Genomic DNA, 23,962 nt, shown 5'->3' on the forward strand with positions numbered 1-23,962 from the left:
CCTGGGTGGCTCAGTCGTTAAGCATCTGCCTTCGGCTCAGGTCATGATCCCAGGGTCCTGGGATCGAGCCCTGCATCGGGCTCCCTGCTCCGCGGGAAGCCTGCTTCTCCCTCTCCCACTCCCCCTGCTTGTGTTCCCTCTCTTGCTGTGTCTCCCTCTGTCAAATAAATAAACAAAATCTTTAAAAAAAAAAAAAAAAAGGTTTAAGTGAAGGGGCTCAGGAGGAAAGGTGGCCCTGGGACATGCCTGTGGTCCCTGCTCTCCTCCCTCCCTCCCTCCGTGGGCCTGACTGCAGGGATTCATCCCTGCAGTTTGACGGTTCTTGGAAACCAAAAGGCCAAACCTCTCCAGCTTTCTTGGCGAAGTGGATGGATGGGTTCAGTGTGTGAGAAGCAGGGACCTTCCAGACATGAGCCCAGGCCCTTCCAGTCCCTGGCCAGGTGGCAAATGGCAGCAAGGGCCACACTTTCCCTCCCTGGTGGCCCTGCAGCAGCCCTGGAATAGTCGGGGACTTCTGCCAGGGACCCAGGGCATCCCAGTCACCCCTTTGGTAGATAGGGAAGTGGGGAGGGGCAGACAAGAGGGTCCAAAGTTCTGGGACCTCTATACTTCAGAGCTGACCAGAGGCCTTGGAATGGGAACACGTGGTGTGAACCTAGGGACCCCTTTGAAGACAGTCACAGAATCACCCTACAATCTGATTAAGCCACAGAGACGGTGACACAGGCCTCGGCCTCTGTCCTTCTGCCCCAAGGAGGCATCGATGGGCAGAAGAGCCCTAAAAAACACAAGGCAGAGCTTCTGATGGTCAGAGCTGCCCAAATTACGGTGGGCTCCCCCACTTCAAGGGATTTCCAAGCAAAGACTGGTCTTCAGTTTGAGATGCCCTGGGGCCTTAGTGCTGAGGACTCCCTGGGTTCAGATCCTCACCCAGCCAGGGATGTGACCTTGAGCGAGTACCTCCCCGCTCTGTGTTCAGTTCTCTCATCTGTACAATGAAGTTATTACAAGGACCCACCTCATAGGGTCACTGTGGGGATTAAGCCACTTGGCACACATTCCTTGGGGTGAGGGGTCCTGCCCCACGCAGGGGAACAGTCTATAGGAACTCAAGCTCTAAGGCTCTTAGAAAGAATCTGGTGGTTGCAAAGACTGAAGCCCAGAGAAGTGGGGGATTCAGAGAAAACCACATATCGCGGCAGCAGCAAGGAGGCTCCCAAGCCTCAGCGCTGGGCAAGCCCCACTGCTCCCACCGTGCCCACAGCTCCGTCCCCACAACCCCCCCACCATCCCACCCCGATGGCTTGAGGTTGCAGAGAACTCACAAGACACACAGACACCAACATGCAACAGCGCAGAAAGCTCGCTCTGTGCCCTCATCCAGCCGGCAGGTGCAAGCTCCGGGCGGCGGCAGCATGCGGCCCCCTCCCCTCCAGGACTCCCGGCCACAGCCACACCACGCACACTTACAGAGTTATGGTGGACAGTTCTGACATCTTGCAGGAGTGCTGCTGAGCCCGCTGTGGCTTGCAGTAGCATTTCTGCACGCAGCTGCTGGGTATGACAAGATCAGCACTTCTGTCAGCTGGGGGCATCGGGCAATGAAGGAACTGAGGTGGACCTAGAGCGACGCGCGGCTCAGGGGAGGGCAGAGGAGCCCAGGTGCGGAGACAGGGCGGGCGCGGTGACACGGAAGAGAATGAAGAAGCCAGGGGCCAAGACATGGTCAGCTCTGGACATAGAAACGCATGCCCAGACGTGGACAGGTGTGTGCATGGAGACATACGCACACAGCGAGCACTCGCACTGGGTCCACAGCAGGTAAGGGGAGCTGGAGCACGTGTGTTCTGAAGGTGGGGGCGGGCCTGGGTCTCAAGCAGGGGCCTGGAAGCTGTCCACTAAGTCAGCACCAGGCTCAGAGCATGGCCTTGCTGGGGGTCCCTCAGCATGATGGGCAGCTCGAAACACATGCCTGGGCCGATCCAGTCTGAATCAGGCCAGTTCTGGCCTTGGCTGTTCACTGGTCTTTCTCCTCTACACCGCTCACTCTTCCGCCTGGACCTCCTCCTCTCTGAGCTCCCAGGCAGCTCAGCGTGGGCAAACCGGGGCAACAGAGGTGGGATGGATGGAAGAGATGGCTAATTAACCTAAATCTGCGCTATCCAATAGGACAGCCATGACCCATCTGCAGCTATTTGAATTAAAATTAAATTAAATTAGAAATCCACTTCCTCAGTTAGCCTAGCCACATCGCAAGGGCTCAAGAGCCACACGTAGTTAGTGGCTCCCATATTGGACAGCACGGTCTAGGGCATGTCGATCCCTGCTGAGAGTTCTACGGCACAGTGCTGGGCTAGACCTCCTGATCGAAGTCCAACAGGCAGGGGCTGAAGGCTGACAGGGGCACGTTTTGGGCACTGGCCCGCTGCCTGCAGAAACAAGTCATCTTAAAGGAGGCATCCACAGGGGAGCCCCGGGTGAAAGGCTTGCTCTATATTCTACTGGGTGAGGCAGAGAGCTTGTACTTCCTCAGAGAAGTCAGGCTGAATTTCCATCTGTTCTAGCTCGTCATAGGTCCTGCTTATGCTTGGGTGGGGACAAGCCGCAGAAACTTCTTTTCCTTCTCTCATAAACATGTAAGACCGGGATCGAGTGCTGTGTCACCTAGTCAGACGGCAGAAGAGTGGCGGCCTCCACAAACCCTCCTCGGGCACCATGTGGCATGGAGCCCCTAGTACCTGCAGGTGACCTGAGCTGAGGGGATCTAACGCACGTGAGAACAGAGACACACAAAGAGACCAGACCTTGGGCATTCACCGATTCATAATTTGTGATTCCAGCTCTTTGAGAGTAAGTCTGAAGGGCCTTGACAGGTGCAGACATGTCATTTTGCTGAGGCAAGAATCAGAGTCACACACTTAAAAGATGAGGCAAGCCGAGGTCCCCGCAGGACCCTTGCCTCTGTCAAGTGGGTGGTTTTCGTTTAAAAACTGGCACCTCTCGGTTCACACCGCACGGTGGGGTGGGCACTACTGGCCCACCTTACAGATGTGGGATGTGAGGGACGGCATGATGCTCTCCTGCCCAGACCAGCGGCATTAGCACCACCTGCGAGCTTCTCAGAGATGCAGAATCTTAGGTGCCACCCCAGCCCTGGAGACTCAGTATCCACCTTTTAACAAGATCCTGAGGTGATCCACAGACAACTTAAAGCTTGAGAAGCACTGTTGTGAGGAAGTCATGTATTTGAGAAGTTTCTTCATGTGTCCTCAGTGAATGTCAGAGGTCTGTTTCATATACATACGAAGAGATGGATGGACACATGTAAGTATGTTTTTCTCACAACTTAAAAGAACTTAATTGGACATTCAGGAATGGGAGCCATGCTCATCTCCAGATTTATCTCTGCCTGGCCCAGATCGAAAGTTGGCTACTTTCTCCTATAGCCAACGGCCTGATTCCTCAACTGTGGCCTGGTTGGTGCCCAGGAGCCTGAGAGCCCAAACCTCAGATGTGGCCCCTTTTGTGCCAGGCTTAAGCCCTCACCCTGAATTCTAAAGCTTCAGCTGCAGTCCTCTGAGACCGCTCCTCCTTGAGCTCCCAAACGGTTGTCCCTGCCCTTCCTGGGCCCTGGCCACAGTAAATACAGACTCCTCTGATTTCTTCAGAGTATGCTAAAGGCCACTTAGTGGCAAGTTAGCTGGGAGATCAGACCCCCGGTAAAGATGTGGGTCTCTGATGGGAGGGGCAGGACAAAGTAGGGGGGCGCTGATGCCTGGGAGGGCTCTCAGGAGAAGGATCTAGGGACAAAGGTAAGTGCCCTTCCTCCCAAACACTCCACTTCTCCCAAAACTTCAATGGCTCTGTGCAAAAGGACCCACTGAAAAGAATACAAAATGGTGGCAGAAAAGCCAGAGACAGGTGTGACAAAGGCAGAGATGTTGTAACCTCCAAAATGTTACTACAATTGGTGAAAAGGGGGAAAGTAATTTAATCAAGAGGAAGACATAACCCTAGACTGGCTGGTGAGCTCAGTTCTGATTTGGACCCAAGGGAAGATAAGAAACAGGCAAAGGTGCTGGGTGGGAATGAATCAGAAGGCCGGAGAGCCCCACAGCAGACACAGGGCCCATGCCTCCATCTGGAAACCAGGCGGCCTTGGCTCACAGGCCTGGTTCTGCCAAGGCTTTGCTGGGTATCTGCAGGGAGGCCAAAGCCGCCTCTGGGTCTCAGCACTCCCGTCTGTAACCCAGAGAGGAAGCACATGGTTTCTTGGATCCCCGCTTTGGTCACAGGCTAACCTCCATGGATGCTTTGGTGCTTTTCGTGTGCAGAGCTCCCTGGGGCGGCTGTATGTAGCCCCGGGGAACAGCCGACAGAGTGCTAGACAGAGACCCCTGTGGGGGAGCTCTTGGAGGGCAGCACCCGTCTATTCCGCCCTGCTCCTAGTGATCAGTGCAGCGCTGGGTCACTTGGCAGGCCCACAGAACATCTCAGTCTGAACTGAACCTTCTCCATAGGGCCCCTTGTGGTACTAAGATGCTGTATGCGCCCGGAACCCTGGCCCAGTGCCCAGGGAAGCACTGTACACCACGCTGGTACTCCGACCAGAAGCTCAGCTCAGTAGATCTTGGAGCTTCCCTGCCCACTGCTACCCCCTCCCCCACCACTGAGGATAAGCTCACGCTCTGTGCCCCCTCCCCAGCCCAGCAGGGACGGGCGGAGTCAGGGCTCCTGAGCTCAAGACTTTGTCTAGACACTGACTTGCTGGGTGGTCTCAGGTGGTGCCACTTTCCTTCTCTGGGCCTCGGTTTCTCCATCTGCAAAATAGGAGTAACCATTCCCCGCTGCTGATCCTTAACAGGAGTTGTGAGGGTGCTCCTAGACGGAGGAGGGGTGCTTTGGAAGTGGAAAATGGAGCCCCACGTGAACTGCAGGCCTTAGGCTGTGGGCTGAGTTCCTGGACTGACAGCTTCCTGGCTGCATTTCTGCCATGACAGAGCCTATCTTTAGAGTAGTTGCCGTCCTGCAGACACTGGGTATGAAACAGCCCTGCTGACTATCAACATCACGGTGTCTCTTCTCTTTTCCTTCCTTTACCCCAAGAGGCCATGCAGACCTGCTCTGCGAGGTCCCCAAGGGAAATACATGTGGGGTTTCCCTCCCCCACGTCAGAGCCGAGAGGTGGCTTCCAACGCCCATCCTGCATCGGGGAGACCGCTGGGAGGACAGCCAGCTCCTGGGGGCAGGCGGTCTCAGCACACTCGGTGCCCGCCCGGGAAGCTCACTCTCCGCTTTCCGAGCCAGCTGGCTTCTCACAGAGCTAAGGGCAGGAAAGGGCAGACTAACCCTGACCCCAGCCTCAGGCTGAGCCCTAGCCCCCACCCCAGAACAAAGGGAGCCAGAGCACATGCCAAGCCCTGACCCAGGCCCACACTCCATGCCTGAGCTGAAGTGTGTGTCCGGGGCCGTGGAGTGTCCTTATTTAGGCTGCAGCTGGGCCCCTGTGTGTATCCCTGCCCAGGCGGGGGGAGAGGAAGCGGGGAGAGCCTCCCAGAGAAGAGATCCCAGGAACCGAAGAAGAAGAAACGCTTCCTACCAGGAAGCAGAGAGTGGGGGGGAACCAAGGCTAGAGCTCAAAGGAGAGAAGAGGCCGGCTTGGCTACTGCTAGCCTCAGATGTCTGAAATAACCGCGTGGGAGCAGACACCAGGGCATGAGGGCTGACGCCAGACGGGGAGGTGAAGGGAGCACAAGGGCCCTGTTTTGTGGTCCTGGAGACTAAGGCAAGGATGATCCTTCGAGGGCAGTTAGTTGCAGGGAGCCAGCCCCACGGATCCCCCAGTGCCAGGTCTCAGAGACTTTAAGACTTATATGCATGAACAATTTTTGACGACATAACACATACATATAAGCATGGGTTGGTAAAAACTTGCAAAAACATGGGGGAAAAAAAGAAGTAAATGGATGGGAAAAAAAAGACAGTAAATGGATAGCAAAAAAAAAAAAAGGTGGAGGGTCTTTTCCAATGTAATATAATCATCCTAAATGCAGGGAAAACAAGGCTGACCAACTCAGGCCCTGGGCAGATCCCTCACTCCCACAGGAAGGACTTCCACAAGGGGAGGTGCCCAAGTTGAACCTACAGACCAAGGGCAAGCTCTGCCTCCCTGGGGAAGCCCCAGGGAGCAGAAGGATCTGGGACTCGTCTCTGGATCCTGCGTCCCCTTCTACCCAGGACAATGGTCAGCTGGGGAGAACCCTCTGCTGGGGTCTCTCTGCTGTCCCACTTATCCACTGGCAGCCATCAAGGCTCTGAGCCCCCGGGTTGGGGTCACCGATGAAGGCAGGACCAATCCCCCACCAATGCCATGAAAAGACCTCGGCTCCTTCTAATCTGCCCCCTTCTTAAAAAACTGAGGAGGCAACGCATATGGTTTCTACCTTGCCCACAGAAAGAACCCTAGACTGCCCTCCAATGTTCTGTGCCCATCTGGCCCTTCCAGCCAACCACAGGGGATCAACCTTGCTCCCCGGCATCAGAAGTGTCCCCATACCCCATACACCCAGCTGGTCATTCTCCTGATCATCAGGCAAGATGGGTGAAATAGAAGGTACTTAGTCTGGTTCAGAACAGGTGGAGGGCTGGGGGAAGGCTGACAGAGCAAGTGGGACATGCTGGTAGGGATGTAACTACAAAAATACTTGTAGAAAACAAGCCAAATGGTCACAGAAATGGAGAAAATGCTACACACAATGTTAAGGGTTGCCCGCAAACCTGATTGATCTCACACATATCAGCTCTCCCTCTGCTCAGGGAGGAGGGAGTTGCAGGAGGAAGACCAGACCCAGAGATAGAGCTGCCCTGAAACAAGGTGGAGAAGAGAAAGGACTCCCCCATTCTAATACCCAGACCAGCAAAAATGTCCATCCGGCTTGCTAGTGGGGGTTGAGCAACTTGTACACGCTGGACTGGCGGTGGGGACATCAGGCAACAGTGCATCCAGTGGCATTCATGAACTTCCCATAGACCCAAAATCCCCAAAGGAAATCCAACTGCTAAACACCTAAGACCCTAATTACCCTAAGGAATCTGGTGTTTTCCATCTTGATTCCTAGTGTGACACAGGATCTGACCGTCTCATCCTCTCTCTCTTCCCTCCCATGTAATAACCATGCAGATTAGCAACTGGGATGGCTAAAGGATAGGCAGGCAACTACATTTTAAAGGCACTTTAATCAGAAAGAAATCTTGCAAATGCCCCTGCTAGTCTACCCTGTCAGCAAAACCTAGGCCTTCTCCTGTGACCTGAGTGCAGGGCCCACACAGCTGTTGGAAGTGACAATTGTGTTCACATAATGGTACTTACAAGTAGATGCTGGATTCATTGCCTCCCATGTCCGGAGACTGAAGTTTCTGCACAAGGATGATGATGATGCCAATGAAGAGCACAAAGTTAACCTGAAGAGCAAAGAAAAAGTAGATAGAAATGATTCTGGGCAAAGACTTTCCACACCCCTGCCTCTGCCTGGACTGTTACTGCCCCAACAGGACCCTCCACAATCCAGTCAAAATCCCTTCTAGACTTATAATCCAAGATGGTGGCATGAGAACACTCATTTACCTCACCACTTACTATTGCTAAAATGACAGAAAAGATAGAAGAAAAAGAATTTCATAGGAGTACTGAGGAATAGGAAAGATTATCATGAGTGAGCCAGAAAAGTAGGCAATTTCTAGAAGAGAAAGAGCAAATAGGATCAGGGTGATGGAAAACAATACCAAATAGATAGAGAAGAGGTTCCTGCAGAGGTGGGAACTGTCCTCTGGAGAAACTCCAAGTTCAGAGTAATGGAACATGGGGAACAAGAATGGACAACCATAAGCATTATTAATTAAAGGACTGCCTGGGAATGGCAATAACAGCATTTACCTTCAGAGAAAGATCAGGGACAAAAGTCTCTCTAAACAGTGAAAAGGGGGGGAGGACGGGGAGCAAATAAATAGAAACAAGGCACAAGGAGAGGACCACAAGGCAACAGCCTCCGAATGTAGCCAAAGCAGCTACAGCTGGAGAAAAAAAATGTAGAGCTTGACACTAACTTATGAAAAAATAATAAATACTGAAGATAAAACAACTAAGCATTCAAATCAAAAGCTAGGGGGAAAGTGCCACACATTTTACTTTCACAAGAAGGAAATTAATAAAGATAAAAATTCATTATAAAAAATAGGGGAAAAAGTGGAGTTGATCAATAAAAACTTTATTTTGGGGTCTGGTTTTGTTGGTTTGTTTCCACATGCTCCACAAAAGCAGTTCTCTCAGGCTTCTTCCCCACCACAAGCCCAGTGCCTGACCAGTCCCGGGAATTCAGCACAGTGCCTGCTGCTCACTGCACAGGTTAGTCAAATCCAAAAGGAGAAAATACCATTAAATAAATTTAGGGATGAGAATGAGGACAAGACAACAGATGTATAGAATATTTTAAATCATAAGAGAAAATCAAACAAAATGGGAAAATAGAAAGAAACAAAATCAAATCAAGAAGATGTAGAAAATCTGAGAAATGACCTTAGGAGAAATTTAAAAAGCAATCAAAGATGTGTGCATTAAAAGGCATCGGGCCCAGATAACTTTACAGACCAGTTTCATAACACCTTTAGGGAAGATGTCATTTACAGACTACTTCATTGTTTAAAAGCAAATAAAAAGACAACCTCCCAAATTGCTTATCAAGCTAACAAAACTCTGCTACAACAAAGAAAACATACAAATAGACACACACACACACACACAACCAGAGAACTTACAAAGAGCAATGCAAAAACTATAAACCAAATATTAACAAATAGAATTTAGTAGTGCATTAAAAGAACAAACAGATCGTGGTCATAAAGGCTTATACCAGAAATGCAAAAAAAAAAAAAAAAAAAAAAAAACCTCAAAAACAAAACCAAAAAAACCCAAATCTACTAGTATTTCTTACATTAACATATTAAAACAGTAAGCTACCCTTACCCCCATAAGATTGGTGAATAGTTCAATAATCAAAACATCAACAAAGACATGAGAAATGAACACTCTTGTCTTCTGCTCATTTGATATCTATGAAAATGTTAAATGTACATACCCTTGTCCCGGAAATTCCACTCCTAGAGATTTATTCTAAAGACATATTCACACATACTCAGATATGCATGAATATATCCATCGTAGCATTGTTCAGAAGAAGAAAAATTGGAAACTGTAAAAGTCCGTCACTAAGGGAAGGGACCACTCCAATAAATGTTTCCAAAACACATTTGATTTCCTGATTTTTAAAATACGCACTAAAATGAGCCAGGATTAGAAACTTTCCTAATTCAATGAAGAATGACTGCTCAAACCTATATAGCAAACACCATCCTCATGACCCCTAAACCAAGGAATAGGGATGCCTGGGTGGCTCAGTCAGTTAAGCATCTGGCTTCAGCTTCGGTCATGATTCCAGGGTTCTGGGATCGAGTCCCACATCGGGCTCCTTGCTCTGAGGGAAGCCTGCTTCTCCCTCTGCCTGCCAATCCCCCTTCTTGGGCGCACTCTCTCTCTCTCTCTCTGACAAATAAAGAAATAAAATCTTTATAAAAAATAAAATAAAATAAAACCAAGGAATAAATGGTATAAATACTGGAAAGAGTAAAACTATTTTCATATACAGATCATGTCATTTTCCTCCTGGAAAACCAATCAGAACCAACTGAAAAGGGACAAGAACTACTAAGACTTTAGAAAAGTAACCAAGAAAAGAAAAAATGCACAAAAACAAACAGCTTCCCTATGCACCAGCCATAACCCACTAGAACATACAATGACAGAATGAGTTCCAGACACAACACACACCCAAACTGGAAAACACTTTAAAGGTAAATTGAACAAGACAAAGGAAAAGCTGTACAAAATGACTCTACGGGAAAGACTGAATAAATGGAGAATCAGGCCATGTTCTTGGAGAGGAAGACTCCATATTTTAAGAAAATCACTTCTCCAAATTAATTTATAAATTTAACGCAATTTCTCTAAAAATCTCAACCACACTCTTTTTGTAACTTGACAAGGATATTTGACAGTTCACCTGAAAGAGTGAATGTATAAGAAAATTTTGAAGGAAAGAAGAATAAAGAAGGGGATATTAACATACCAGATATCAAAACCTGCTACCAGGTTATAATAACTAGCACGAGGGGGCATTCACTGTGGAAACAGCCAAACAGATTAGTAACATAGCATAGAATACAAGTAGACTATACTGAATGTTCATGATAAAGTGACATTTCAACATAATTGAGAAACAAGGGTCTATTTAATAAAAACAATTTAAAGGGTGGAATGTCTACCTACTGGGAGAAAAAGAAACTAAAGATGATTAGATATCATTTCAGATCAGACAAAGAAATAAAAATTTAGCTAGATTCAGAACATATCTATAATAGCCCAATCCATAAACATGTTATAAAACAACTAAGAATACTTTTATGTCTTAGGATTGGAAAAGCCTTCCATAATAAGAAATAAGTTTCAGAATTTACGAAGACAAAGCCTGACAGGTTGTATAAAATTATGCAGACTTGGAGATATACTTACAACATGCTTAACAGATAAAGCATTACTATCTTTCCAACAATTAGAAAGACAATTGAGCAAAGCAAGCAAAAGAGAAATGAGCAAGAGAAATAAACAGGTAATAATCAGAATAAAAACAAATTGTCAATAAATGTTTGGGGAAAAGTACCTCATTGCACTAGCAATATGGAGAAATTCACATTAAAACAATGAGCTACCATTATCCCCCAGGAGCCTGTGCAAAAATTTAAATGATTGATGTTCTAAGCACAGACAATGATAAGAGGTACGCTTTCCAACCCATCAATTCCATTTCTAGAGATTTAATCGAAAGAAATGCTCATGCTCAAAACAATGCACAGAATTGCTCCTAGTAGCATTTTTCATTACGAGGAAAAATGAGAAAATATAAATGTCCAACACATTTAACTAGTGTATCCATGTTGCCAGATATAATGCAGCCAGGAAAAAGGAGAAGGCTGGCTTGTGCAGTAACCTCTGTATTTGTCTCCTTCTCCTGCTTTCTGCCCAGGCCCCCGTCTCTTCCTCATCCTTGTCCCAAGGATACTCACCATTATAGAGCCAACCACAGGGCCTTTGATCACCCACCACAGAGCTGTGTTGTCGTTCATATCCCAGCAGCTGAAAGACAGACAGACGGAGAGAAAGAAGAGAGATTAAGCTCAGGTCTGGGATGCCTCCAAGCCAATGCCCCCGGCCCCACTGTGGCGCTTTGCCCCTGCAGCTCTCTGACCAGGGGCTGGCTGGAAAGAGAGTTTTCAGGCATGCTGCAGACCCAAGCCCAGTTCTGGTTCTTCTAGTGCCTTGGTCCTTCCCTCTGCTCCCTGTCAAGGCAGGGAGTGAAGCCCCATAGTTAGAATCACCAGTGGGCTCCTGGGCAAGGGCCATGTTTCCCCTTCAGGACTGGGAGGGTGTGACCTCACCCTGGACACCCTTCCTCCCATCCCTAAAAGGAAAACAGACACTCAGAGCTGGGCCCAGAGATACAGAGAGACTCTGAAAACCTTGCACATTCTCACTAGGTTCCGGCTGAGATGTGGCTGGGTGGGTCCAGCCGTGGTGCGATCAGGGTGCCGGCAGGGGCTGGGAATGGGCAGCCACTGAGACCCATCTGTAAGAACCTACTCGGGGCTCTGGCCCAGGCTCTTGGGCATGTACTCACCCTGTGTCATCGAAGTAGAGCCTCAGCATGGCCCACACAGACACACACACCGTTGGGGTCCCTGGGAGAACAAGAAAAGGAGCCTGGTGATAACAGGAAAACCAACAGGCCCGAGGGTCCTCTCAGATTTGGGGTCCCCGGGGGCCATTGTCCCCCAATCAAACAGGGGGTTCTGACCCATGGGGCAGGTCTCCCTTTCAGACCTGGAGTCTTGGGGACCCTAACTGTCCCTCACACCTGTGCCTCCTGGGGGTCCATGTATCCCCCCAGCCTTTGGCTATCTTACTTCTCACGATTCCTGAGCATATCACATCTTCCAGACAGTGGGCTTTCTATGGGCAGGAAGAGCAAGAAAGGGCCCAAGAACCAGAGGTGTGGCATCCACTACGGGACAGGACAGCGCCTCCCTCCTCTAACCTAACACTCCCTGCCAGCAGCACCGAGGACATACCTGGCCATGAGGCCTGAGTCTGTCCAGGCCACGGCCAGTGACCTACCCCAGCCTATAATGGTGTACCAGTAGAAGTATCTCCTCTCAGGAAAGAAGGTCTCCACTAGCAGGGTGAAGAGGTACAGACCCTCGATGAACAGCCAGAAGTAGTTCGACACGACACAGTAGTGGAAGAAAACCATGATGGCCTTGCATTCCACCTGCAGAGAGGGTGGGGAGGGTGAGGGAGGCAGGAAGCTCCCTCCGCTGGCCCCCACCCAGCCCTGAAAATCCCACCCAGCAGGAGCAGGGAGAATCCTGAGGGCCCTTCAGCTCTGGCATGCTTGGGCTCAAACATCCCATGGATCTGAAAGACTCCACAATCCTGGATTCGAAGAGTTAAAAATGGCAGCATCCTATGATTCTGAGTCAAAGCTGCCCATGGAGGCAACTCTACATGTGTCAGAAAAGGATGGGGGTAGGGTGAGCATGAGGCCCGCTCCCCTCCCTAGGCTCATTCTCCCCCAACTTTCCTGCTCCTTCTCCAGCCCCTCCAGGTAAGGGGAGTACAGAGGACCCCGCAGGAGGCTCCTGAGTCAAATGAAGATTTTAGGCATCAAGGGGGAGACTCCCGGTCCCCAGAAATCTCAGACAGATACCCCTGCCCCCTCCACATGTGCCCTCTTGGGTCAAGACCCTGTGCTCTGGGCTGTTCTTTCCATCTTATTCCATCAAAACCTATCTCCTCTGCTTACCTCCAAAGGTATGAGAACTGGGGAGATGGTCTGGAGAGACCCAAGCCAAGCAGCCCCTCGGCTCTGCCACGGGTTAGTTAAATGACCAGGGGCCCAGAAAACCCTCTCTCTGAGCCTAGTTCCCTTCTTGGGCAAGCGAGACTTGGCGTTTCCACCCGACCCTCCACATCTGCTCGGCCAAGTACATACACAGACTGAGAGACAGGAAAGGACATGGAGCAGGGGTCTCGCCGGTTACTAGCAACTCATGGCCATTCCCGGATTTCTGCATTCACTGGGGACAATGCCTTCACCTTCCGGAGAACACCTGGATGGCGGGGGGAGGGGGGGATCACAGGGAAGGGAGCCCCAGAAGGGCCTTCCTACCAGGGGTCAGCGCACTCACCGTGGAGATGAAGCAGTGGTTATTGTCCTGTTCCGCGTAGAGGATCCAGTCCTTGATGAAGACGGAGATGGCCCTCAGCATGAATGACACGAACAGGTTCATGTGGATGAAATTGCGGGTGCAATGTAGCTTCCTAGGCCAGCAAGCCGGGGGAGGGAGAGGCCTTGAAGCAACAACCCCAGAGCAGCCCCTCCTCCGCTCCGAGGTCTGCTCTGGGCCAACTCCACGGCTCTGTCTCAGGGGCTCCCCACCTTCCCACCTCCTTTCCACCCCTCCAAATCCTCACTCACTGCCAGGCCTTTGTTGCCTGGCTCCACGACTCCGAGAGACCAGACCTTCCCCTCCTGTGGCCTTGGTCCATCTAGACCAGGAGGATAAACGTGAGGCATGGAGGTCTCCTGCCCAGGGTCCGTCCATGGCCCTGGACATGTCAGCTGCCCTCTCTCAGATCGAGTTTCCCATCTGTTATCAGAGGGGTGGGGGAACTGCCTTCTAAGGGACCTCCAGGGCTGACATCCAGGGGAGAAGGCAGGGGTGGGCGGGACACAGCAAGGGCTCTGAGCTAGGGGGTGCTGCACTGGCTCGAACACTGCTGGTATGTGTCGGGGGGTCCTTACCGGAAACGACACAGGATGACCATGGCAGTGGTGAGGGTGACAAGGGATGTGCTGTAGCCAACTGTGTACAGGGCCTTGACTGACAGGTAGTAATAATCCTGGAGCAAAGCACAAAACGTCCAGGGCTCCACATGGGGCTTGCCCCAGCCCCGGCGCCCTCGGGCCAGGGCCTGCCCACCCCAGGGGTCCACCACCCAGCTCCTCCCTCCTCTCTTCTCCTCTTGCTGATCTCACCTCCTCCTCTCCCTGCTCAGTGCCTCTACTACCCTGCCCCCCACCCCATCCCCCATGAGCTTCTTCCTCCCCACCACAGTGTCTGTACTCTGCCTATGCTCAGTAAATGCTTGCTGAACGCAAGGGCACTGACCAATCAGAACAGGCATCAGCCTTAGCCTGAGAAGCTCCCAGGAGGCCCCCGGCTGGGCCCTGCCTCAACCCTTCAGTTGCTGGGCCACAGGAAGGATGCGTGTCCCGGAAGAGTAGCCAGGGAGGTAGGGGCCATGTAGTGGGGGCTGGGGGAACTCAGGAAGCAAGGCAGATGCTTCTTGGCCCAGAACGAGTGAATGAAGGCCTTGGTCTCCGTGCGTCTGGCTTGGGTACACAGCAGGGACTCACGTGCTGCCTAGGGACGCGTAGGCCCAACAGGAGCCAAGGCCTTTGGTGGGGACACCCGGTCACCAGCCTCCTCAGCCCTACCCCCGCCACCTCCCCGTGGGGACAGCCACTCACCTGGTCCCCAGGCTCGTATTCATCATAGTCATCAAACCCACACGCGTCTACGTAATGAGGGAACGGCTCTGACCATCCATCCTCAGTGCAGTTCCGGCTCACCACCCTCACGTCTGCAGTAGAACAAAAACTCAGTGGGGCACGGGAATGATTTAAGAAAACCCTGCAATTCTTACTTGAAATTTACTTCTTAAGTGAGAATTTCTAGAAACCCATATGCGCATCTGGGAAGCACAGTGATTGAAGGTTCATGAAATTTTGCCCCGTCCGCGGGAACATAGGAATTGCTGGTGACCTCAAGCTCAGCCTTTACACGAAGGACACTGGGGAAGACAAGGCACAGCTGATCTCTTAACAAGGGCTGAGGGGACTGGGCCTCCCTCTCTTCTGGAATTGGCAAACGCTCACTGACGAAAGGCCTGAGCCTCTTCCCTAGGCCCTGGGTCAGCACTTGTCAAACGTCGGTGAACAGAGATGAATGATGTGCGATCACCATTGCAGACTCCAGCCGCCAGCGCACTCCAACCCTGGGATTCTGGTCCAGGAGTCAGCTCAGGTGACTCTGGAGCCAGAGTGCCCCTCAAACACCGGGAGCTCTGAGCCTTGCAACAGCTGCAAGATCCCGTACCAAGGGGATACATGCATGGCTTGCTTGATTAACAAGGACCAGACCTCCATTAACCTAGCGCCAGATCTTATTAAGATATGTATTTAGGTTTAAAAAAAAAAAAAAACTTTCGTCTTCCCAGGTTTAGAGGTCTGTTTCCTGTCACTAATGTACTTTAATTTCCTTTTGATAGACTGTAAAGGCCATTTTGTAGGACACCAAAGGGGAAGGAGTCATTTACGGTCTGTAGGGTGGAATCTAGATTGGTTTTGGCCCTGCCTGGGGCCTTTTAGCCTTTAATGATTGCTCATTTTATCTTCCCTCTCCCAATTGTCTGTAAGGGTAAACCACGGCCATCCCGTGGAGGGGAGAAGGCAAGCAGCCCCCTCTGCCTCCAGCCCTGGACCGTGGCCCCAGACCGACCCCTGTTCCCAGACTGGCTTCCTGGAAGTTTACCTGTTATCTTAGGGCACGTGGCAATGGTTCTTTCTTTCACAAGATTCAGGGGCCAGGAACTTGTGTAAAACAAGACACTTCCACAGAAAAGGAGCTCCAGCACCCATGTTGCTGGAAAGTTCCCCCTGCTGTGGCCAAGGCCACCTCTGGGGAGGTCGGGAAGGAGGCAAGGGCAGAGGCCAAGACAGCAAACCCCTCTACTTTTCCAAACCCGTGTCCTCGCCAGCTGAGTTGGAAGAGCTGAGGCCAAGTCTTTTCTTGCCAAGAGAGTCAGAAACACACTTCCTGGGACTCTGGGAAGAAGCAGAGGGTGAGTGACCCTGCCACAGAAGACAGCTCTGCCCAGAGTGGGGAGACTACTGGTCTCTACCGCTTCTCGAATTTGGAGTCCTGTGACATAGGACAAGGAGGATGCCTGACAGGCCCAGGGAGAGGAGGAGTCAATTCTGTCCCCCATTTTGATGCCAAATTCCTCCTTCTTCCAGCAAATCCATGTCAGGCTGTTACTAGCGACCTCCTTCCAAGTCCCTCTGAAAGTCTGCATGTCCCAGGGGAGTCATGGCCTTGGCCAAGTCCCTTCCCATTCCTGGGCCTCCTCTCCTCTCTGCTTTGCCCACAACAGGGTGGTGGGAAGAGGAAAGGGAAGCTGTTTTGAAAAGCAATTATTTAAAAGTGTCCCAGAGGTAGAAGCCATTTCCTTTCTTTTATTTTCCTCCTTTCTCCGTTTCTTTTTATAAGACAGTGTGGGCACAGAGGCATATAAACCTTTTTGTTCAAAACTATTCCACGAATTTGCCGCTCTATTGTTCTGATGGAAATCTCCAGAAGATGGAGTACTCTCTAGATTGTCAAAACCTTGCCGTGACTGCGCCCACTTCACTAGACTATTTTGCCCCAGCAATTTCGTAGGAGCACAGGATTTTAGGGCACTGGTTCTCAAAGTGGGCACCCTACCCAGACAAGCCCATCAGCATCACTGGGAAGACTGGCTAGATATGCACATTCTCAGGCCCCACCCCAGGCCCACTAAATCAGCAACTCTGGGGGCGGGGAATCCGAGTTTTAACGAGCCCCCTAGGTGACTGAGGTCACACTGAAAGTCGGAGAACCACCGTTGCACCTGGGAGTTCCAAACTATCAGAGGTCATCGAATCCAGGGGATTTGTACTTGGAGTCCACAGTGTGGCTTCGAGAGATCTGTGCTCCCAGAAATTGTCCGCACAACGTTCTGTCTGAGCACGTGAGTGCAAGTTTCTATGGAGAAAATCCACAGCTTTTCCAGAGATCACACAGCCACAGAAAGGCCCTGCTTGCCCTGGAACGGGGCCCCCAAGCTCCCGTGTGAGCACATGCCCTCCCTCCAGCCAGCCCATGGTGGGCCCCAGTTTATCCCCTCACCTGAGAGATCCAAGGAGTTACTGTCAGGGAAATCGAACTCCCCTGCAAAGCACAGAAGTGGGCATGAGTCAGCACGCACAGCCATCAGCATGCCAGGGCTGTGCATGGTATACTCTCTACCCTGGAAGGTAAAGGCCATCCCTGGTCTGAAGGACAGAGGTGGGGTCTCAGCCAAAAGGCTGCAGCACACACAGCAGCCACACACCTTTCTGACACACACACACACACACACACACACACACACACACACACATACACCCCGTGCCTTCTGGCATCAATCCCATTTGCTCTGTACTTCTGTGATGCTGATGATGGCCCATGACTCAGTTCTCCCCACTGGGCCACAGGAAGTGGAAATGGGATATCGTCAGGAAGGTGGGAGGGCCTCCAGACTGGGAGAGGAATGGAAAAGGATGACTGGGCCTTTTCCAGAAAAAGGCAGGAACAGCAACACGGGTCCTGGACTTGGGTTTCTTCTTGGGTCTACAAGCCTCCATCTCAGCCCCCAACTGTCTCATCCAAGGGAGCCCAGGACTTCATCCATGGACATTTTTTCTCTCTCTCTCCTGACTCTTTATACCACCTCCATCCTTTTCTTATGACGAACCCCCTGCTAGCAATGAGCCCTCGTTTCCTTTCTACTTCTCAAAATCCTCTGTTTCCAACACATAGCTGACATGCCACCCCCTCCAAGAAGCCTCTCCTGACCTTTTCATTACCCTGCCTGCATGCTGCATAGTTAGGTCTCTCAAGCTTGCGTCCATTCCAGCGTCAAACCACTGAGGATGTCAGTATCTACATGGGCTCACACACACATTCAGGCCCGTACAATGCTCATTTTCTATCCCATCCACCAGTGTGTCTCAGCCTCCCAAATCAGCCCATGAGCACCCCGAGGCCAAGCGCTGTGTCTTCCATCTGCCTGTGTCCCCCACCTCCCCAGATGGCTAAGGGCAGGCGGTAGGGGTGGGGAATCTGGTCCCTGAGGAGCCTCTCATGCCACCCCCACCCATTCCCAGCAGTCAGAACTGGGCTCCCGCTGGATGGACAGATGGACAGATGATCAGCAGCCTGTCCTCTCCAAGGTTCCTCTTACCAATGGTTTCTAGCTTCCACACTGAAACAGAGAAAGAGAGAGAACCCAGAGGTGAACGAGGGAGCTAGAGTTGGGTCTGCTCTCATTGGGTCCTGCTGAATTCCTCCCTCCCCCACTCCCCATGCCCAAACTCTGCCGGGGACCCAGGGGCATGAGGACTGTAGGCTGGGGGTGGGCCAGACACGGGAGACTTCTACCTCTCCCTCCAGAATGCGACCCAGCTGCGGAGAGATGAGTAGAGGCATTTGAGAGGAGGAGGGGAGCTCAGTGCCCCTGTATCTTCAGACTACTACAGCAAACAGATTCGGCCCTGGAAGCCACGACATAGAAGGAGAAACGCCATTCTCAACTTTCTCAGCATGTAAGGCAAGTCTCACTAATCCAGCTTTGTGAACAGAGACACTAAAGGGCCCTGCCTTAATGAGCCATTAAGGATCAGGTGTAAATAACACATTCATGGTGCAGTTGCCAAAGGGAGGGACAGAGTGTGAAGGAAAGTTTTCCTTAAAATCTTAGTTCACCACTGAGTCATTTTGCCTTTTTGGTTGTTGTCGAAAAGAAGCAGTCTCGCCGTGGTACCTGACCCAAAGTAGATGTTCAAGAAGCCTCAGGTAAATGATGAATGAGAGGAGTACATGAATGGAGGAAGTGGGGAAGGCGGTTTCCATAGGAATGCAGCAGGATGTGGCTGAGTCACCAGCTGCCACCGCACCGAGGCCCCATGCACACTGTAGCCCGAGTTTGTCTCTGATTCCAAATTCACTTCCTGTCTGGCTCTGGGGCCACACCCAGCCCCCCAGCTGTCAGGATGGAAGAGCCTAAAGCCATCCTCCTTCTGGGCTGGCAGGTCTGGAGGTGGGAGGTGTGGCTAAACAACCAGAAGGGGAAGTGGGAGGAGGGGAAGGGAGGCATCTTAGCTAAACCTTGCCTCCCCTGGTCTTCGGATGGGGCCCTGCACCCCAACATACTGCCCCTCTCCCCTCTGCCACCTCCCACAAGCACCTGCCCCTCCAGGCAGAGTCCCGGTTGCTAGAGTTCCAGAAGTGAAAGTGAATATGCCTTCTGCCTCTGCTAGACAGGTCGGAGGATGGAGGGAGGCAGGACTCCGTAGTGGAGTGGAGTTCGAACACTCTCCAGGTCTAGAAGGACACTGGCCTAAGCCTTAGGTAGGTAGGTGAAAGAGGAAGCTGAAGACCAGGTCACAAGGTCCTGTGCATGAGCACACAAGTGACTCAGATGTCTCTAATCCCCTCAAGAGTCCCTGCCATCCATCCTCCCCTAAACAAGGCCCCAACCCAGGGCTCAGCAGTCAGTGGGGCGGTTCTCAGGACATCACCTGCCTGAAGTCCAGCCCCGCCTAACTTGGTGTCCTGGTTCCCTCCACAGCCACAAGGAGTGGGGTGGAAGACCAGGGTCCAACTCTAGGCCCTTCCCAGAGTTAGGGCAGTCTGGCTGGAGAACAGCCCTTCTTAGGAGTCTACAAGGTCCCAGCTGAAAGGTGGGAACTGGCCTAGAGAGGCCAGCTCACACCCAAAGAAGAGATCTGCACGAACCCCTCTTTGTCAGACCCTTCCCCTTGGAGATGTGGTCATTAAGGCCTTGTGCCTTTTCTCAGAGCACTGCCCCCCTCACTTCTGCCCCCTGTCCCGACATCCTGAGTCACACAGCTCAGACACCGCCCACCCCTAGGACTCTCAAATGGGTCTGGGGCCCTGAATATCTCCACAGCACATCAGTGGCCCCCCCGAGACCTCAAATACAGACATGTCCCAAGCTGAGCTCTCTGTGATACCGTACCTAGTATCTAAGTGGGTATGTGGGTGTGCACATGGGAGAGTGTCTTGTGCCCAGCTGCCTGAAGGCGTCTCATTGTGTGTCCATCTTTGGGTATCTCTCTGGGCCTCTGAGCATCCCTGTATGTGTGATACTGATAGTAACACCAACTAACACTACTGACCATTAAAATGTGCCAAGACCTGGGCTACCATGTGCATTCCTCCACACGATTCCCCAGTCACTATGCCACATTGCCATTTGACAGACCAGGGAATGGGGGGCAGGGGACAGAGGGGTGAATTGCCTCACTCAAGGTCCAAATTGGGTAAGTGACAGAGCCCACATCCAAGGGCACAGCCTGGCCTCACACCCAAGGGCGCATCTCGACATCACCCTGGGAGCCATGTCTGCAGGTGCTTCCATGTCCCTGTGCGGACCAGGGTCTATAGTTTCATGCTCCCACTAGCATGGGAGCTCTGGAACAGGGAATACTGGCCTGCAGGGGGCCCCAGGTCCTTGGTACTTGCGTCCCAGGAAGGCCTGGGGCCCAAGTGTGGGGAGCAGATTAGACCAATCATGGCCTAGGGAAGCCCCAGGGGGAAACTCACCTTGGTCTGGGTTGAAGATTCGGAAGAGTTCAGGGCAACTGACCAGGACCATCTCACCCACGCGGGCAGGCTTCCAACACGTGAGGTTGTCCCACATCCCAGGGCAGCCTGTGCAGGAGAGAACCCTGGTGAGAGGGGGCCCCACCGCCTGCATGCACAGACACTGCACACACCACACACATGTGGGTGGGCACACACACCCTGGTGAGCCAGGCCCTTGCAGGGGGAGGGAACGGTTTCAGGGAGAGAAGGTGAGGCTCACTGTGTGAGGCAGGGCTCAGCCTCATCCCTGGAAGACCCATCAAGGAGGAGCTGGACATTTCAGGAGCTCCTGGGGTGGAGAGGGAGCTCTCACCTAACTTTACATCTCCCACAGCCCCACGGTGCTGGAAGGATTGTGGGGAAGGGAGAAGCAGGCCAATACCAGGCCAGGGCGGGATCACTAAGCATGAGATGTTGGGGGTCTTTGGAGCACCCCACCATCACCCCACACCAGCTCCCCCTAGTCCTCCCAGCCTCTGCCATCATTATGGGGTCCCGCTTCAGCTCGGTCTCCTCGGTGGGCCCTCCCTGCCCCTAGGGGAGGGCCAGGAACTGTCTGGCCTAAGGGTGCTGCTCGAGGCCCGCACCTGCCTTCCAGATGGCGAGGCTCTGAGACTTGGAGGGGGAGCAGCAACCGGCCCGACGGGGAGGAGGGGAATGCCGTCCAGGCAGAGGCCTGCATGGCCAAGGCCCAGGACTGTGAAGGGACGCAGAGCCCAGAGACAGAAGAGGCCAGTGCCGTGGTGGCGCAGGCCCAGCTTAGGCGAGGCAGAGGGCTGGAGGGGGAGCAAGGACAGACCGAGGGGTGTTTAGGAATCATCAAGACTTGGTGCCTCGCTGCATATGCGCTGCTGGGAGCAAAAGAAGGATGACAAGCTTGACGACCAGGTATTAATTTGGGGGCTCAGCAGACCCTCCTGCCCCTCTGCCTACCATGCAATCTCTCTCTCCTTCCAGCCTCGGCCAGCCTCACCCGGGAGCTCTCTGCACCCCCCATGGCCACTTCCTCACCTCCCTTCGTGCTCCACCCCCTCCTCTGGCTCTATCCCTCTTCTCTCCACTGAAATGCCTCTGGCCACCAGCTGGCCACCTCTCCGCCTTCCCTAACCAGGCATGAACACAGACGCTGGCAGCTGCCCTGCCCCGGCGCCCCACCCCTCCCACCTCGGACAAGATCACTGGCTCATGGACTCAGGGACAGAGCTACACACAGACAACCCCCGATCCTGACACCTGCACTCCCTGAAAACAGCCTCCCGTGGCTGGGTATCCCCACCACGAAAGGCCAGAGGTAATCCAAACCCAGCCTGTCCAAGACTCAGCTCAGCATCTCCCACTAGAGTCCCATTTCCTGTCTCAGCCCCAGCTAGACATACTTGAAGCCACTTCGGCCCCTCTGGCCAAGCTAGTAGTCTTCAGGCTTTAGCAAGCTCCCTTAACCCACGTGATTAACGAAACCTTTCTTTGTATACCTACAGATGACGCATTCTTTCCTAGAAAGAACACAGTCCTTCTGCAGCAGTCGCCAGACTCTCCTGTATGACCCCTGAGCACCCCGATAACATCTGCAGCTGGCGTCTGTGGTGGGCATGCAATCAAGAAATGTTACAGACCACTGTACTCCCTTAACTGATTAACTGCCCTAGACCCTTTAAAAAATCTCTAGGCCGGCAGAAACCTCAGAGTTGGCCTTTGGACAAGACTGCCTTCTTCCCAAGTGGCCGGCGTCCTGAATAAAGCTCATATTCCTTTCCAAGCAAAACTCATCTCTTGAGTATTGGCTTTTCGAACAAAGGGCAGCCGAAGTTGGGTTTCGGTAACGGACCGCCCTTGCTATGTCTCCTCCTTCTTTTCCCATATCCAACTGGCCACCATGTCCCACTGGTCTGACCTCCAGGTATTTGTGAAATCCATGCCCTATTCTCCATCCCCCTACCCCCACTGAGTTAAGGGGTAAGCTACCTTTTACTAGCACCATGGTCTCCTCACTTGACCCCGCAAGGCTGTGACAGTGATCTTTTCAAAAGGAAGATCTGGTCGGGACATCCAGCCCACCCCCAGCAGTGCACACCTTTCAGAGAACCTACCACCTCAAGTCCTCAACATGGCTCCCAAGGCCCAGGCCTTGCCTCCCTCTCTGGCACATGTGGAGGGGGTGAGGCCCTGGGAAAGGGCATGAAGTGAGAAGGGCATGGAGAAGGGAGCCCCAGGGAACCCCACATTTATCAGGTGGGCAGAGGAAGTGCATGCGGTGATAGAATTCCTAAGGGGGGGGGCAAAGGCGGAGGAGGGAGGCAGCCACGTGGAGGGTCTGATGGCAGAGTACAGTTTCAGGAAGGGACCCACATCCTGCTGAGGGGTCTATAAATATGGGCTTGGAGAGGCTTCTTTACCAGATAAAGGACAATCAGCAGGTAACTGAGAGAGTGTCCCACCTCCCAGAGCTGTCGTGAGGATTAATGAATTCATACATGTAAAGCTCTTGGAACTCCAGGCTCACTCAATGCATGGTCACTGCTGTTATTGGCATTAATTTCATTATTTCAATTAGGTGTCCCTGAGAATCATTCCCCTGAGAGAGGCCCAGACAAGGAGATGAAGCAGAGCCCTGCAAGGTGAGGAGAAATTCCAGTGGAGTGCCACCAACCGGTCACAGAGGATGCCTGGGCAGGCTCTAGGCAGGGCAAGGGGGCCTAGGGCAGGCCTCATGGGCTCCCAGCCTCTCTGTTGGGGTCCATGATGGACTTACGGGTAGCCTTTGGACAAGAAGGCACCCCAAACTTCCAAATGCAGAAAACCTGGTCTCTCAGAATTCAGACCTGGCTATTTTGGAATTCACACCCAGTCACATTGACCTATGGTCTCCTGGCTCCTGGGATGACCAAGTTTGGGAGCTGGAAGCACCATAGAAAACTCAGAGGGTAACAAACCAAGAAGACAAGGACGCCAGGGCCACATGAGGGGAGCAGCATCCCAGGTCTCACAGCAGTAGCCAGTTACTGCTGATTCCTGCCCACCCTTCACAGCAGGAAACCAGCTGGCACGTGGCTGGTTATGACGTCATGTCCTTGAAAGAGACCCAGTGGCACATCTTTGGCTGCCGTGGTCCACTAAGACCAACCGTGGAACGGCCGTGGAGCACGGCTGTGTCTGGCCCATGCCCTAGAAGCCCCAGCCAACAGATGCTCCCAAAATATGGAACATTAGGCCCTGGCACAACCAGCTGCTGCAGCCAGCTGACGTTCCTCGGGGCACTTCAGATAGAGGGAGCATGATCCCG

At 52.4% G+C, this 23,962-nt stretch overlaps 1 protein-coding gene across 6 annotated transcripts in view; it reads right to left on the minus strand.

The window, feature by feature from the left end:
• ADCYAP1R1 (ADCYAP receptor type I) overlaps window positions 1-23,962 on the minus strand; it is a 55,709-nt gene that overhangs the window by 9,811 nt on the left and 21,936 nt on the right. For 3 of the 6 annotated variants that reach the window (XM_032401832.1, XM_032401831.1, XM_032401830.1), the window contains 11 exons: window positions 20,641-20,748; window positions 18,257-18,277; window positions 17,161-17,202; window positions 14,700-14,812; window positions 13,971-14,068; window positions 13,354-13,486; window positions 12,281-12,434; window positions 11,784-11,844; window positions 11,173-11,242; window positions 7,370-7,461; window positions 1,471-1,554 (listed from right to left, as the gene is read on the minus strand). In XM_032401832.1, the coding sequence (XP_032257723.1) occupies window positions 1,471-1,554; window positions 7,370-7,461; window positions 11,173-11,242; window positions 11,784-11,844; window positions 12,281-12,434; window positions 13,354-13,486; window positions 13,971-14,068; window positions 14,700-14,812; window positions 17,161-17,202; window positions 18,257-18,277; window positions 20,641-20,748 (976 nt within the window). The remainder of the gene's footprint in view (window positions 1-1,470; window positions 1,555-7,369; window positions 7,462-11,172; window positions 11,243-11,783; window positions 11,845-12,280; window positions 12,435-13,353; window positions 13,487-13,970; window positions 14,069-14,699; window positions 14,813-17,160; window positions 17,203-18,256; window positions 18,278-20,640; window positions 20,749-23,962) is intronic. The other 3 variants (XM_032401833.1, XM_032401834.1, XM_032401829.1) reach the window with 3 other exon arrangements.

The sequence above is a fragment of the Phoca vitulina genome, unplaced genomic scaffold (assembly GCF_004348235.1).
Source record: "Phoca vitulina isolate PV1807 unplaced genomic scaffold, GSC_HSeal_1.0 scaffold4, whole genome shotgun sequence".
Classification (NCBI taxonomy): domain Eukaryota; kingdom Metazoa; phylum Chordata; class Mammalia; order Carnivora; family Phocidae; genus Phoca; species Phoca vitulina.